This window comes from Oncorhynchus nerka, linkage group LG15 (genome assembly GCF_034236695.1).
Source record: "Oncorhynchus nerka isolate Pitt River linkage group LG15, Oner_Uvic_2.0, whole genome shotgun sequence".
Taxonomy (NCBI): domain Eukaryota; kingdom Metazoa; phylum Chordata; class Actinopteri; order Salmoniformes; family Salmonidae; genus Oncorhynchus; species Oncorhynchus nerka.
This window is the reverse complement of record NC_088410.1, coordinates 64,041,465-64,055,574: the sequence shown is the minus strand read 5'-3', so window position 1 is coordinate 64,055,574 and position 14,110 is coordinate 64,041,465. Positions and strand designations below refer to the sequence as shown.

The following is a 14,110-nucleotide window of genomic DNA, read 5'->3' as shown; positions in this document are numbered from 1 at the left end:
CTCCTTGGTAAAGAGCCCTGAGTTTGCTAACCTTAATTGTCTGAATACAAGGGAATCTCATACTACAGGAAATAGCTAAGTGAACCCACTGACACACCATACTGTACACAAGCACACACAGAGAATGTGGAATCATACAACAATGCACACACACAGTCGTGGAGTAATCTGCAGCATTAATAAACGCCGCTTAAAAGCCTTGGCAAAATATGTTACAATGTTGCTCACATACATTGTCATAAGTCACAGAAATAATGTCTTCTCAAATATGTAGGTCACCACGGATCAGTGTGGTTGTAAAGATAGCATTTTCCAAGTATCCAAGCCAAAATTTAATGGGATAGTACCTTGCTCACTTACTATCAAAAAGTATATCTATAGTTTAGTGAAACTGATAACATACTAGTGTCTAGCCAGCAGTCTTTCCTCAGTATCAAAGGATTATGCAGTCTGAATAAAACAGTATTATGTTGTGTCATCAGGTATTCCAATGACAGATCTGCCCAGCTTAAACCCAAAATCAGTGACTTCTACCTACACCCTCCTCTACTCCAAATCAACAATGACATCATTGTGTACTTATGCCCCCTGGGCAGCAGACTCCAAATCCCCCAGGCCCCACCCACCCCTACCCCCACCACTGTGCACCAGACCACTCGCACGTACACCCTCTGCCACCAGTCAGGGTGAAGGGGTGTGGGGTGGAGGAGAGTAGGGGTGGTGGTGCGGGGGGAGTGTGCGTGCTATCCAGCAAGATCCAGTGCAATAAATAACTTGATGACAGAGTGGATAGTGCAGAGGCAGAGAGGGGGGGATTAACTGAACCTCACAACCTGGCAAACCACAGAAGTGTGTGTGTGTGTGTGGGGGGGGGGGGGCTGGAGTGTTCATGCCTCATCTCTCCCAGAGACCGTAAAAAAACCTCTCTCCTTCCCATCTCTCTTTCTCGCACAGGCGTGGGTGGGACATTGGGGCCTGAGGAGGGGGTGAGGGAGGAGGGGGGGTAGGCTTCACCGGTGGGGCCTTGGCCAGGATAACACACACAGCGATTACACTGATCCTAGCGGAGACAAGAGCTCTTCACAGCCCCCCTACTCCCTCTAACCCTGGATAGCTTACGTAACACACACACCGGTCTAAGGAATTGCACCTCAGTTGGGAGATGCAGGAGTCCCATAGGGCGGTACACAATTGCCCCGCCGTTGTCCGGGTTTGGCCGGGTAGGCTGTCAATGTAAATAAGAATTTGTTCTTAACTGACTTGCCTAGTTAAATAAAAGGTTAAATAAATAAATAAAAATGTATTGAAATGTTGGTGAGCTGTCTCCATCAAAACAGACCAGCTTTGAAGGACAGTGTGAAATGTTCTGTGTCACGCATACGCAAGCGCTCTCAAACTACATTTCTCTTATATAATAACCACATTCATTCTCCACTCTTTTGTTAACATGCTTCCTCTCACTAGGGCATCCCCATCTATGAGCAAATGGCACTCAAATTTGGTGGTGTTGCCATATATAACAGGCCTGGTGGAGTTTGGGCATCTGGGTCGAGTTACATTGGTTTTGGTGGAGTTTTCTGAGGTAATGTTCACGCTACAGTTTGGTTGTGATGGATCTCACTCACTCAGAGGCTTAGACCCTTTCGAAGAGCTGACTTGACCTGAGCTCTTCTAAATCATAGAGGGTCCTAAAGGGTCTCCCTCGCCACAATTGATTCAAAACAAAGTTTGCATTGTGTGTGATTGCATTGTATGCATCACACACTGTACACATTTGTTGTTGCCGAACCATGCACTTTGCAACAACATGATGGTAGAAGTAATATGGTCTTTCTTTCTTCTGCATTTCAGCGTGGTCAAAACATCCCCCTATTATTAGAAGACATTAGTAGAATAGAGAGATATAGTGTTCCTACAAGTACATTGTTTTGGCAGGAGTATTAAAAATACATCTGTGTTTAGACCGGACTTAGAAAAATTGTTCTGGAAAAGAGACAACGCTCGACAGATTGATGTTGAGGATGTTAAGACAGACATGGTGGTGGAGGAGTAGAAAATGGAGTGATGGTGAGGAGGGCAGAGGAGCAGAGAGCAGGAGGGAAGTGAGGGATGGGGAGTCTCAGGGGCTCCCTGGAGTGTTGGGTAAACAGAGAGACTGTCTGTAACCATGGAGACTAACCCCAAGCGGAATGAGATTTAGGCGTGGCAGGGCGAGGCGGGGGCTCTGAAAAACAAGGTCACAGCGCTTTCCCTTCTCTCCTTCCGTTCCGCCACTTGGCATCAACAAAGGGATGTTATATAACAGCTATTTATAACAGCGCTCCCTCTCGTTCCCACTCTCTCTCTCCCTAATTCACGCCAGGCAGCGCCACACATAGACTAACTGGAATTGCAGCTCTCCTCCGCGTCTCTCTTCCTTTTGCCTTCTCTCTCCACTGAATGATTTTCTTCACTTACAGCCTTTTGTCCTCTCTTACCCAAAACGAGCCTCTTGCTTCCTTCTTCCTGCTATCCTCTTCTCTGTTCCTTCATCTTCTACTCTTCTTCCTTATCCTCTGTCCTCTCTGTCACTCTGACCCTCCCCTGACAATGGAAGCTTGAACAAAATCACAGACTAGACAGAATAGAACAGATGCCCTTGTGTCTTGTCAATCATCTTACCCAGTAACTCAGGACTAAAACCCAGAGAGGAACCTCACCATCCCGAACTTACTAACTTCCTTCCTTACATATTAGCACAAAGAAGCCTTTATTGGTGTGGCATTGGTTCTTCAGTGTGCAGTCAGTCTATGGATGCCTCCTGGAAGGCAAACGAGCAGCATGACTTCTGGTTTCACGTCAGGTGCCCGACCACTGCTGAAATGTCACATCCCGACACAATAACCACGCACACACACAAAACCTTTCCCTCCCTTTGTGCCAACAGTAGCCGCCACAGGAAGGAAGAGTGTGGCAGGCAGGAACAATCTAATGTCTCCTGCAGCAAAGTGACTGATGTTTTTATTTATTTTATGTAACCTTTAACTAGCCAAGTCAGTTAAGAACAAATTCTCAATGACGGCCTACCTCGGCCAAACCCTAACCCAGACGACGCTGGGCCAATTGTGCACCACCCTATGGGACTCCCGATCACGGCAGGTTGTGATACAGCCTGGAATCGAACCAGGGTATGTAGTGACGCCTCTAGCACCGAGGCCCCTAGCGCTGAGATCGCCACTCGGGAGCCCCTGACATGTATTGTTCTTGGCTAACTTTCTTTTCTTTGTATAAAGACAGTTGCTCAGTCACTCCTGCCTAGAAGCTGGCAGGAGAGTGTATAAGTAAGGAGTTTGAGCATGACTGAGGGAGTGGGTGAGTGAGTACATGGTCAGGTTTATTTCTGTGTGGTATGTAGATCAGGGGGTAATGGTAAACCGTGTGAGTGCTATCTCAGGCTTCCATCCAGAAGAGTTGTCAAATCAAAATCAGATTCTATTGGTCACATACACGTGTTTAGCAGATGTTATTGTGGGCGTAGTGAAAAGCTTGTGTGGGATAGACCCGTCAACACAGATAAGAAACCTCAGAGTGGATCCCTTCTTAAAAAGATACATTGAAAACGAGGAGTGCTAGTACACCAACAAACATGCGCATTGCTATTAGTTTGTGTTTCATAGAAATAATATGAGGTAAGGACTCCAGCAAATTAATTTAAAAAAAAATACATTGCTATTTGTATAGTCTTAATATTCTTTGAGAGACAAATCCACTTTTCATCATAATTAAATAAATATATCTTCAAAGACCAGGGTTAAGAAGATTATTATCCAGCTCATCAGTATGAAAAGTGAACCTGGAGGTTTCTAGAAAGACCTATTCTAGTGTGTCCTCAGGTTTCATAATCTACTGGGAGACAGAACAGTCCAAACACCAAAGAGGACAACTGCAGAGACGTCAAGTGGTTATTTGTAGAGGTGACAGTTGGTGATCATCTGGAGAAGTATCTGGGTCAGAAAGCAAATTATATAGCCTAGCAAGCTGGTTTACATTCATGAAATGCTACAGTATGTTAAGTCATGAAGTACTTAGGAGAACATGTCTCCCCTTTTTAGCATTAAATGCTAATACTTCAATATTTCCCCATCTAAATTTCCGCTCACTGTTTCAGAACAAAATAACTATGTAATAAAGAGCGGCAGTTTATTTCCAGTCCCCCCCCCCCCCTCTCTCTCTCCCTACTGCCCCACTTCCAGAGGCCCAGCATGACCCAGTCTGGGTCGAGAAAGAGAGGGAGGGAAAGAGAGAGGGCTGGAATGTTTTTAAGCCCGAGACATTCCTCATTGTTCATTCACACAGGCCTTATGTAATGCTGGTCACGTGATACTCTGTGCTCTCTCTGCAGCAGCCAGGCTAACAGGCAGCGAGGGAGGCAGAGAGGGATACAGGCAGACAGGCTGCAGCCGTGGGAAGTCAGGACATCATCTCTGCTAGAGTGGCTTCCTCCCTCCTAATCTGATTACGCAAGTTGCCCCTGCTTACGCAAGCACAGGCAGGCAGAGACAGACAGACAACACAGACAGATTGATAGCAAACATAAATGCAGCGGGCTTGTGCACACATTTATATGCACACACACGTAACTAAATGTCTCCTATGTTTGCAGAGAAGTATCATATTTCTCCATTGTAAACAATCCAGAGGGCTTTATGGAGCAGGTGTCATGTGCCTCACAGTTTCAGTTCAATCATTCCCCTTGGCCTCAAGGGACTGTTTAAAGTTGACAGTAAACTTGGTCTTTATCGTGTGCTCAGCTCTGTCAGGAGAAGTAGAGCAGTGTTGTGGGGCATGCTGAGTCATTCTCTTCTATAATAATAATAATTTTGTGGGTGTTTATATTTGTCCTGTTACAAGTGTGTAATGGAAATGTGTTTCTTGCATATTCCAACTCCCCTGAGCGACCTGCAGGAAGTGGGGTCACAGCCAGGGGCACCATTGTACAGAGCCCCTAGAGCAATTAAGGCTAAGTGCGTTGCTCAAGGGCACAGCGACAGATTGTTTACCTTATCAGCTCAGGTTTTCAAATAAGCAACCATTTGGTTACTGGCCCAACGCTCGAACCTTGAGTCTACCTGCCACCCCTTCTAAGGCAGCAGGGAGGGGTGTGGACTAATGCAAAATGGCTGTCTTGTACAGGGTCAGAGCAGGCCACTACCTGGATAGACCCTGGTACTGTCCCTATCCAAGGACTTATCTTTTTTTTCCCTCATCTATGAAGTGTGTTGGATGTTTGGACCAATGATGTATGTTGTTTATAGTAGTGAAATGCACTTTAAATAATGTTTGGTTTGATTGATCATTCAGGTATTTATTAGGCTTCAGTCATTCCTGACAAACCCACATCCTTATGATTGGCAGCTGGCTCTGACTCACTTGGATGGTGGTGTTCCCACCCTCCAGCAGGGCGATGGCCAATAGGATGCTCTCCTGAAAGACACGGTCACTGGTGGTGTTCATGATGAGGTCGATGACCAGGTCGGAGGCGCCCTCCTTGTCCAGGTGACACTGCACCTCTGCCAGGCTCATCTCCCCTCGACTCAGGGCTCCCGGACCACCTAGACCTGAAGGGAGGGACAAGGGTGGAGGGTCAGGATTATGAATGTGGTTTTCCCTGATCTACTGATTTATAAGGATAAGGAGATGTTTCAAATCTTATATCTAACATCTTACTACCACAGTCATCTATAGATACCTCTAAATTACTCATTCACAATGGAATGTCTGGCGAAATATGAGTGCAAAATAGGGCAGTGGCCTACACCCAGGCAGTGGCCTACACCCAGGCAGTGGCCTACACCCAGGCAGTGGCCTACACCCAGGCAGTGGCCTACACCCAGGCAGTGGCCTACACCCAGGCAGTCGCCTACATGTATATTTCATTGTGAAACCTTTACATACTAATTTACAAATTAATTGCATATATAATTAGAAAGCAAATTCAAGTTTTAGCCACATGTCAAATAATTATGTTTTAATTTCATAAGAAAACATCAAGAGGGGCTACTATGCTTCTTATGAGCGATTAACACCAGTATCAATGACAACACCCATGGCAGCCTTTAGTAGTGGCACACACCCATGGCACTCACACACCCATGGCACTCACACACACATGCAAACACACCCGCTGCACTCACACACACACACAAACACACCCGCTGCACACACACACACACACACACATGCAAACACACCCGCTGCACACACACACACACGCAAACACACTCGCTGCACACACACACACGCAAACACACTCGCTGCACACACACACAGTCGCTGCACACACACACACTCGCTGCACACACACACACTCGCTGCACACACACACACACACACACACACACTGCACTCACACACATGCAAACACACCCGCTGCACTCACACACAGGCAAACACACTGCACTCACACACCCACACGCAAACACACACACGCAAACACACAGCACTCATACACCCACACACATGCAAACACACTGCACACACACACAAACATGCAAACACACTGCATTCATATGCACACACACACAGACATGTAAACACACTGCATTCATATACTTACACACACACACACGTAAACACACTGCACTCACACACTGCACTCACACACATGCAAACACAAAGCAATCTCACACTGACACACGTGCAAACACACTGCACTCACACATGCAAACACATTGCACTCACACATGCAAACACACTGCACTCACACACATTGCACTCACACACATGTAAACACATTAATAAGGCTTGGGGGGGGGGCCCAAGAACTACGCTTATTACTCATTCCCATAAGAGGCATAGTGTTGTAACATCACTTACATATTACATTGATTGACATGAACATGGGCACTAAAACATGCTTTACCTGGGTAATATGACATAATTCCATATGCGTGTACAGCTGCCACCATGTTAAGTGTGATACACTTCTGCATCCTGGTGATGTTCTTAATACTACATAGAAATAAGCTACACTCTTATCATGGTTTATTCAACAGGCCTCATTCCCAAAAAGCCAGAGTAGTTCTCCTCAACTGAGTTGTATGAGAAAAGCTGTGTGAAGAGATAAATTGCCTCAATATTTTGGTCAGATCAATCACACAGTGACCTGCTCATCATGAGGAAATAACAGTGTTGTGCTCAGTCACAGGGCTGGACTAGAGCTAGACATCTCTACAGCTCAGCAGTAAAGAATTATGTGTGTATGTGTGTGTGTGTGTGTGTGTGTATAGAGATAACCAGGAGGCCTATATAACAGAGAGATAATGAACAGGTCTGTTTGAGAAACCTTGACATGCATACACTTCTTTAGCAGAACAATATCAACTTCCCTGTCCACCATGCACAGACTTTCACCTCTCAAAGTTGTGCTATCTGCATGACTAATAAAGATAAATAAAGATACTTTTCTTTGGAAAGGGGCAGAGGTCCAGAGTTCAGAATTAGGTCAAAAGAATATGGAATGTTGCCATGCTTGGTTTGTGTGCACTAGAAACTCTTGCTTTTAAAAAATTATTATTATTTTTTTTTTTACATTTTAAGTTCCTTTTGTTAATTTGTATCTGGCAAATTACTCATATAACAGTTTGTGACAACTTACATAAAAAAATGTACAAAACAAGCTAATTTGATTGTGGGGTGATTTATGCAACATGCGATAAAAATGACCTGAGAGTTAACCTTTTCGTCCAAAACAATGGACAGACAGACCGAGAGACAGAAGAGGAGAGACGGAGAAGAGGACAGACGGAGAAGATGGGTAGACAGAGAGAAAGACAGACAGAGAGACAGAAGAGGAGAGACAGAGAGAAAGACAGACAGAGAGACAGAGAAGAGGATAGACAGACAGACAGAAAAGAGGACAGGGAGACAGAAAAGAGGACAGGGAGACAGAGAAGAGGACAGGGAGACAGAGAAGAGGACAGGGAGACAGAGAAGAGGACAGGGAGACAGAGAAGAGGACAGGGAGACAGAGAAGAGGACAGGGAGACAGAGAAGAGGACAGGGAGACAGAGAAGAGGATAGACAGAGACAAACAGAGAAGAGGACAGACAGACACAAACAGAGAAGAGGACAGACAGAGAAGAGGACAGACAGACAGAGAAGAGGACAGGGAGACAAAGAAGAGGACAGGGAGACAGAGAAGAGGATAGACAGAGACAGACAGAGAAGAGGACAGATAGACAGAGAAGAGGACAGACAGACAGAGAAGAGGACAGACAGACAGAGAAGAGGACAGACAGACAGACAAGAGGACAGATAGACAGAGAAGAGGACAGACAGACAGAAAAGAGGACAGACAGACAGAAAAGAGGACAGACAGACAGAGAAGAGGACAGACAGACAGAGAAGAGGACAGAGAGACAGAGAAGAGGACAGACAGACAGAGAAGAGGACAGACAGACAGAGAAGAGGACAGACAGACAGAGAAGAGGACAGACAGACAGAGAAGAGGACAGACAGACAGAGAAGAGGACAGGGAGACAGAGAAGAGGACAGGGAGACAGAGAAGAGGACAGGGAGACAGAGAAGAGGACAGGGAGACAGACAGACAAGATGACAAACAGAGAGACAAATAAGATGACAGACAGACAGAGAAGAGGACAGACAGAGGAGATGACAGATAGAGATACTATATACTAGATATAGGGAATCTTCTCAGAGAGATGCTCTCACCTGATTGGCTCTTGCTGGGCCCTACTGGAACCAGGGTTCCGTTGCTGAAGGCAGTCAGGCTGTCCCTCCGCCCACCACTCCTACTATGGAAGTTGCCATAGTAACGGTTCACCAGAATCTGCCTCAACGCCTCACCCTACAGAGAGAAGAAAACGGAGGTGTATTAGTGTGATGGTGTAAGAGAGGAGACTTGAGAGGGAGTTTATTATACAGTGTACATTATGAGCACCATATATGCATCATCATGCCAGTGAGGCCCAGTTGAATTGATTAAAGTGGTTTGAAGAGGGAAGGGACATATGGCAACTTCCCAGGATCAGGCCAAGCCAATCCAAATAAACATTGTGTGCATGAACTGAACTGCTCTAAGTTACGCACATAGTCCTGCAATGATGAAGATTAGAGTTCAGATGGCACGTTTGTTTTGGTTGGAATAGGGTTCTGAAAACACCAGGGTTATGGGTTTGATATCAGCATGGGCTCCCTACGTTGCTGTAGATAAAGCATCTGCTAAATGTCCGTATTGTTATTACTGTCCCAACATTCTCATTCACATATTGAATAAACACTCAATAACACAGGTAAAAATAAGTCATCAAGCTTGTTATATCTCTATCCCTGGTAAAAGTGAGCCTGCGTCCTGCTTTGGGAGTTTGGGACCTAGCTTTTTTCAGACAGGCCTGCCCTCCCAAAGATGACTCATCCAGCCACCAATGGGAGTCTGCACGACTCTGCCATTGCCACGGCAACTGCAGCGCACACGTTACCTGACAGACCTCCCATGAGGGGAACTGAGGGAAAAGAGTGAGAGGTGGTAGAGTGTGTGTTACAGTCAGCCGTGGGTGTGCATTTGAGAATGAGAGCAACATTACATAAAGCCTGCTACCATGGTAATGCTCCAGCTAGCAGAGATGGGCTAACCCACGCAGTACGGAGAACAGAGCCTTATCTGTCATCGGCAGGGGGCAGATAAATGGACATTGTTTGGGCATTGTGTGAAACAAACGACAATCACACATCGAGAGCCAAACATCCAATCACGCTCCACATCTTTGTCTTCCACTCCCCATTTCCTTCGAGACAACAAGTGTGTGGAGGTGGGAAGGTAGCATATGTTGTGTGAGTTGGTCCATCTGTGTTCGATTGCAGTACCCAGTTTGTGTTAGAGACAAACTGACTGCTAAGAGAATGCCACTGAAATACAGGCTTCACTTGTGCTCATCCTTTCCACACACACAGACACACTAAGCCAACCGTGATTATATGGAGGACGCCAAGTCAGCTAACCACAACCGTAGGGTAAGGGCTGCAGTGGAGTTCGTAATCTGTTGAGTTCAGTGATGGGTTAAGGGTTCAGGCTAGGGTGAAAGCCTAGAAATCTCTACGGTCGGTCTTGATCATGTGTGTGAGCTTCTGTTATGTTAGAGTTACGTTCAGGACTAGGGGTTTATCTTGGTCATGTTATGGCCCTGGCCACTAGTACCTACCCTTTTCTGATGTTATGCTCATGTTAGGATCCTCCAGTAGTTTATTAAGGTTAAATTGAGGTTAAGGGTTTATGGTTGTGCTCATGTTACAGTCAGGATTAGTACCTACCCTCCTCTGGTCATCCAGTATTTTCTGTGGCTGGTTGAGATCCAGCTGCTGGTGCAGTGAGGTGGGTTAGCACAGCACAGCGGGCCAACAGAAACAAACACAGGGTTATTCCTCATGCAGCATTGGTAAGGCCAACATACAAAGACACAGTGTTAATAACAGATTATTAATAATTCTATAAATTATTGACTTGCAAATAGGCAGCTATAGGGTTGTGCCATGCCATTGACTGGTTAGAGCGGGGTGGTGTGAAGGTTATGGAGGGGTCAAAGCAAAGGGAGGGGTCAGCAACGGTGATGATGACTATCAATCAGGAAGTAAAGGGAGGGTGGAGAGAATCAACAGTTCACTCTCTGGAACCACAGCATTTAACGAACTGCAGACCAACGTTGCAGTCAGCAAAGTACAATACCACTGTACAAATGACAACACAAATAAAAGTAATCCATGGTTCTCTTCTCTTTCATGTGGATCCTTGGCCTTTTGGAGAGGTGCGGCCACATAGTGGGATGTACAGGATACCTGTTAGCTAGCTACAACTGTTTGGAGTCCGATCACGCTCCCATGCAATCATGTTAATTACATAACATGCAGATACACTAGAAGGGGAGGTGTGGATGGGGAAGGGGTGGAGGGGAGAGAGAGAGGGAGGGAGTTACATAATGGAGCTCAGTGACACACAGGAACTTAGAAAACCCATCTGTCACCATAACAAGAGAGCGAGAATAACACAACAAATCACAACACAGGGCTCTGCCAGCACAACCATGCCCCCCTGAAACAAGGAAGGAGGGAATAAAGGGTGGCTGAGGGCAGGCCTATAACTGGCTACATTAACCTGTTGAGTGTAGGGGGCAGTATTTTGATGTTTGGATGAAAATGGTACCCAAATTAAACTGCCTATTTCTCAGGCTCAGAAGCTAGAATATGCATATAATTGTCAGATTAGGATAGAAAACACTCGAAAGTTTCCAAAACTGTCAAAATATTGTCTGTGAGTAAAACAGAACTGATATTGCAGGCGAAAACCTGAGGAAAATCCAACTAGGAAGTGCCTCTTATTTTGAAAGCTCCCTGTTCCATTGCATGCCTTCCCTCCATTTAAAGGGATATCAACCAGATTCCTTTCTCTACGGCTTCCACATGATGTGAACAGTCTTTAGACATAGTTTCAGGCTTTTATTTTGAAAAAATTAGCGAGAATGATCACATCGCGTCAGTGGATGGCTGGGTGCCAGCAGAGTTTTGCATGCGCAACAGCTTGGAGCAGACATTTTCTCTCTCTCCTATTGAAAAAGCTACGGTCCGGTTGAAATATTGATTATTTATTGTAAAAACAACCTGAGGATTGATTATAAAAAACGTTTGACATGTTTCTACGAACTTTACGGATACTATTTGGAATTTGCGTCTGCCCATTCGTGACCGCTCGAGCCTGTGGATTTCTGAACAAAACACGGCAACCAAATGGAGGTATCTTTATGGAACAAAAGGAATATTTATTGTGTAACTGGGAGTCTCGTGAGTGCAAACATCTGAAGATCATCAAAGGTAAGCGATTCATTTTATTGCTTTTCTGACTTTCGTAAAAAATCTACTTTGCTGCTAGCTGTTTGTAATGTTTTGTCTGCTGATAGAGATGTCCTTACACGAACGCTCAGTTTGCTTTAGCTGTAAAGCTTTTTTAAAATCTGACACGTCCGGTGGATTAACAACAAGCCAAGCTGTATTTAGCTTTATTGCACTTGTGATTTCATGAAAATTAAATATTTTTAATAATTTAATTTGAATTTGGAGCTCTGCAATTCAGCGGATGTTGACGAAAATGATCCCGCTAACGGGATGGGTGCGCCAAGAAGTTGTGTGTGAGAGAGGTTGTGTGTGTGTGTGTGTGTGTGTGTGTAGGGTTGGAATAGTGTACCGTTTTCCTACCGTATATCCAATATAGGGTAGATAAGCCTGAGAATTCCTGGTATGTGTCTGTATAGAGACTAGCATGTTTGTGTCACCTTAAAACTTTCAGTGATTATGTTACCTTTTACACATCACTTAAATACTTAAGAATATTTAAATCTAACTTAAAAAGTTACGTTTACATAATCATACTGTTTCCTTCAAAATGTATGACCACATCAATGCCAGACAGCCACCGTCACACAGCCTGCTGATCAGAGCAGATCTGCGCTCTCTCCCCAACGCCCATGGGTCGAACCACAGCGACCGCACAACAACCCCTCATGTTCACCACATCCTCCCCAACAATTGTTCCACCGAGCTGGAATCTCCCCGCGGCAAGCCCCTGCTGTCTGTCACATCTCCAGATTCCACGTTAAGAAAAAACACATGCAAAAACATTCCCCTTTTAGGTGTTTTTTTTGGTGTGTGTGCTGTGCATGTCCATGTGTTTGTGTTTTAGCAGGCGGAGGGAGACAGTCATGTTTAGACCCGTTGATGACTGAAATGGATCTTGTGGTTTGCCGCTTGGCTGCCCACTGTCCAAAGTTCTCCAAATACAATAAAGACATTGAGGAAACCTAATAAAATGTCTGTTGCTCTGTCATTTTCGCTGAAACTAACCTGCTTTTCTCAGACTTGCAAAATGAAATCCATCTAGTCCACCCAAGCTCTTGAGCCAAGGCCAATACCAACCAAGTGTCTGGTGAGTGTCAACAATTGACCGGAACTACTTTTGTACATAGTCATCTATAAAGGATCTATTCAGCTAAAATAACAGTTCAGAATGTTGCAGAGATGTAACGTATAGAGCTGACACAATTCCATATTCTACATGACAGAGTATCATATCTGCTCTAAAACATTTATATCTGACGGTTTTGTGACGATACACCCTCCTGAACAGAGCCCAGGTCCCTCTCACTGATTTGCCTCCTTCCTCTTTAAATCATGGGCCCAGGTGTGGATTGAGACTGAGATTGCTACATCCATTTTTATTATTTATTACATCCATTTGTATTATTTATCCATTTGATACCCATTGATTCTAGAAGAATTTCACTTATGGATGCCTCTATTAGTTCAACTTTCGCACCCTATCAGAACCAAAAATACACGCTTATTTAGTGGCGAACCAGTGGGGAACCAGAATGAGAACATTTTTGTTCTGGCCCAACACCAACACACATGATTCAGCTTCACCTAATCAACTTATCATCGAGCCCATGATGTGTTGAACTGAGTTAGCTGGTGCTCGGTTAGAACAGACATGGTCCCCCTGTGAGTTGCCGGTCCTACCAGAATTAAGAATACATAACATAGATATTCTAGAGCAGCTCACACATATATGTTCATGTGCATTAAGGACAAGCTACATTTTAACCCACGTATATTTATCTTGATTAATCACAGAGAGGAGTGTGTGTCTGCACTGTGCTGTGTGGGGAGTCTCTTCCAACACTAACACACCACGGAAACAACCTCTGCCAACTCTACTTAGACTACACACACAGTGTAAGTGTCTGCAGGACTGTACCGAGTGTGAGAGAAAGAAGGAGAGAGATACTGAGAAAAAGTGAGAGAGAGAGAGACAGAGAAAGATAGAGGGAAAAAAAGAAAGAGAGAAGGAAACAGGGAGAAATATGAGAGGTATTAGCGAGAGAAAGGTGGGCGAGGTTGGCTGGCTTGTTTACCTCATACTGCCGTTATTACATCAGAGCTAGCGGTGAGGAGGGAGGGGCATCAAACCGGTGTGGATAGGGAGGGCTGTAGACAGATATATACCCCCCCCCCCCCTCAACCCTGTACCCCCCCTATATCCCCTCTTGGACCCCTCCTGCGAAGGCAC

At 45.1% G+C, this 14,110-nt stretch overlaps 1 protein-coding gene across 5 annotated transcripts in view; it reads right to left on the bottom strand.

The window, feature by feature from the left end:
- LOC115143109 (inositol 1,4,5-trisphosphate receptor type 1) overlaps positions 1–14,110 on the bottom strand; it is a 169,181-nt gene that overhangs the window by 36,522 nt on the left and 118,549 nt on the right. For 2 of the 5 annotated variants that reach the window (XM_029683196.2, XM_029683198.2), the window contains 3 exons: positions 10,309–10,356; positions 8,713–8,848; positions 5,410–5,597 (listed from right to left, as the gene is read on the bottom strand). In XM_029683196.2, the coding sequence (XP_029539056.1) occupies positions 5,410–5,597; positions 8,713–8,848; positions 10,309–10,356 (372 nt within the window). The remainder of the gene's footprint in view (positions 1–5,409; positions 5,598–8,712; positions 8,849–10,308; positions 10,357–14,110) is intronic. The other 3 variants (XM_029683197.2, XM_029683199.2, XM_029683200.2) reach the window with 2 other exon arrangements.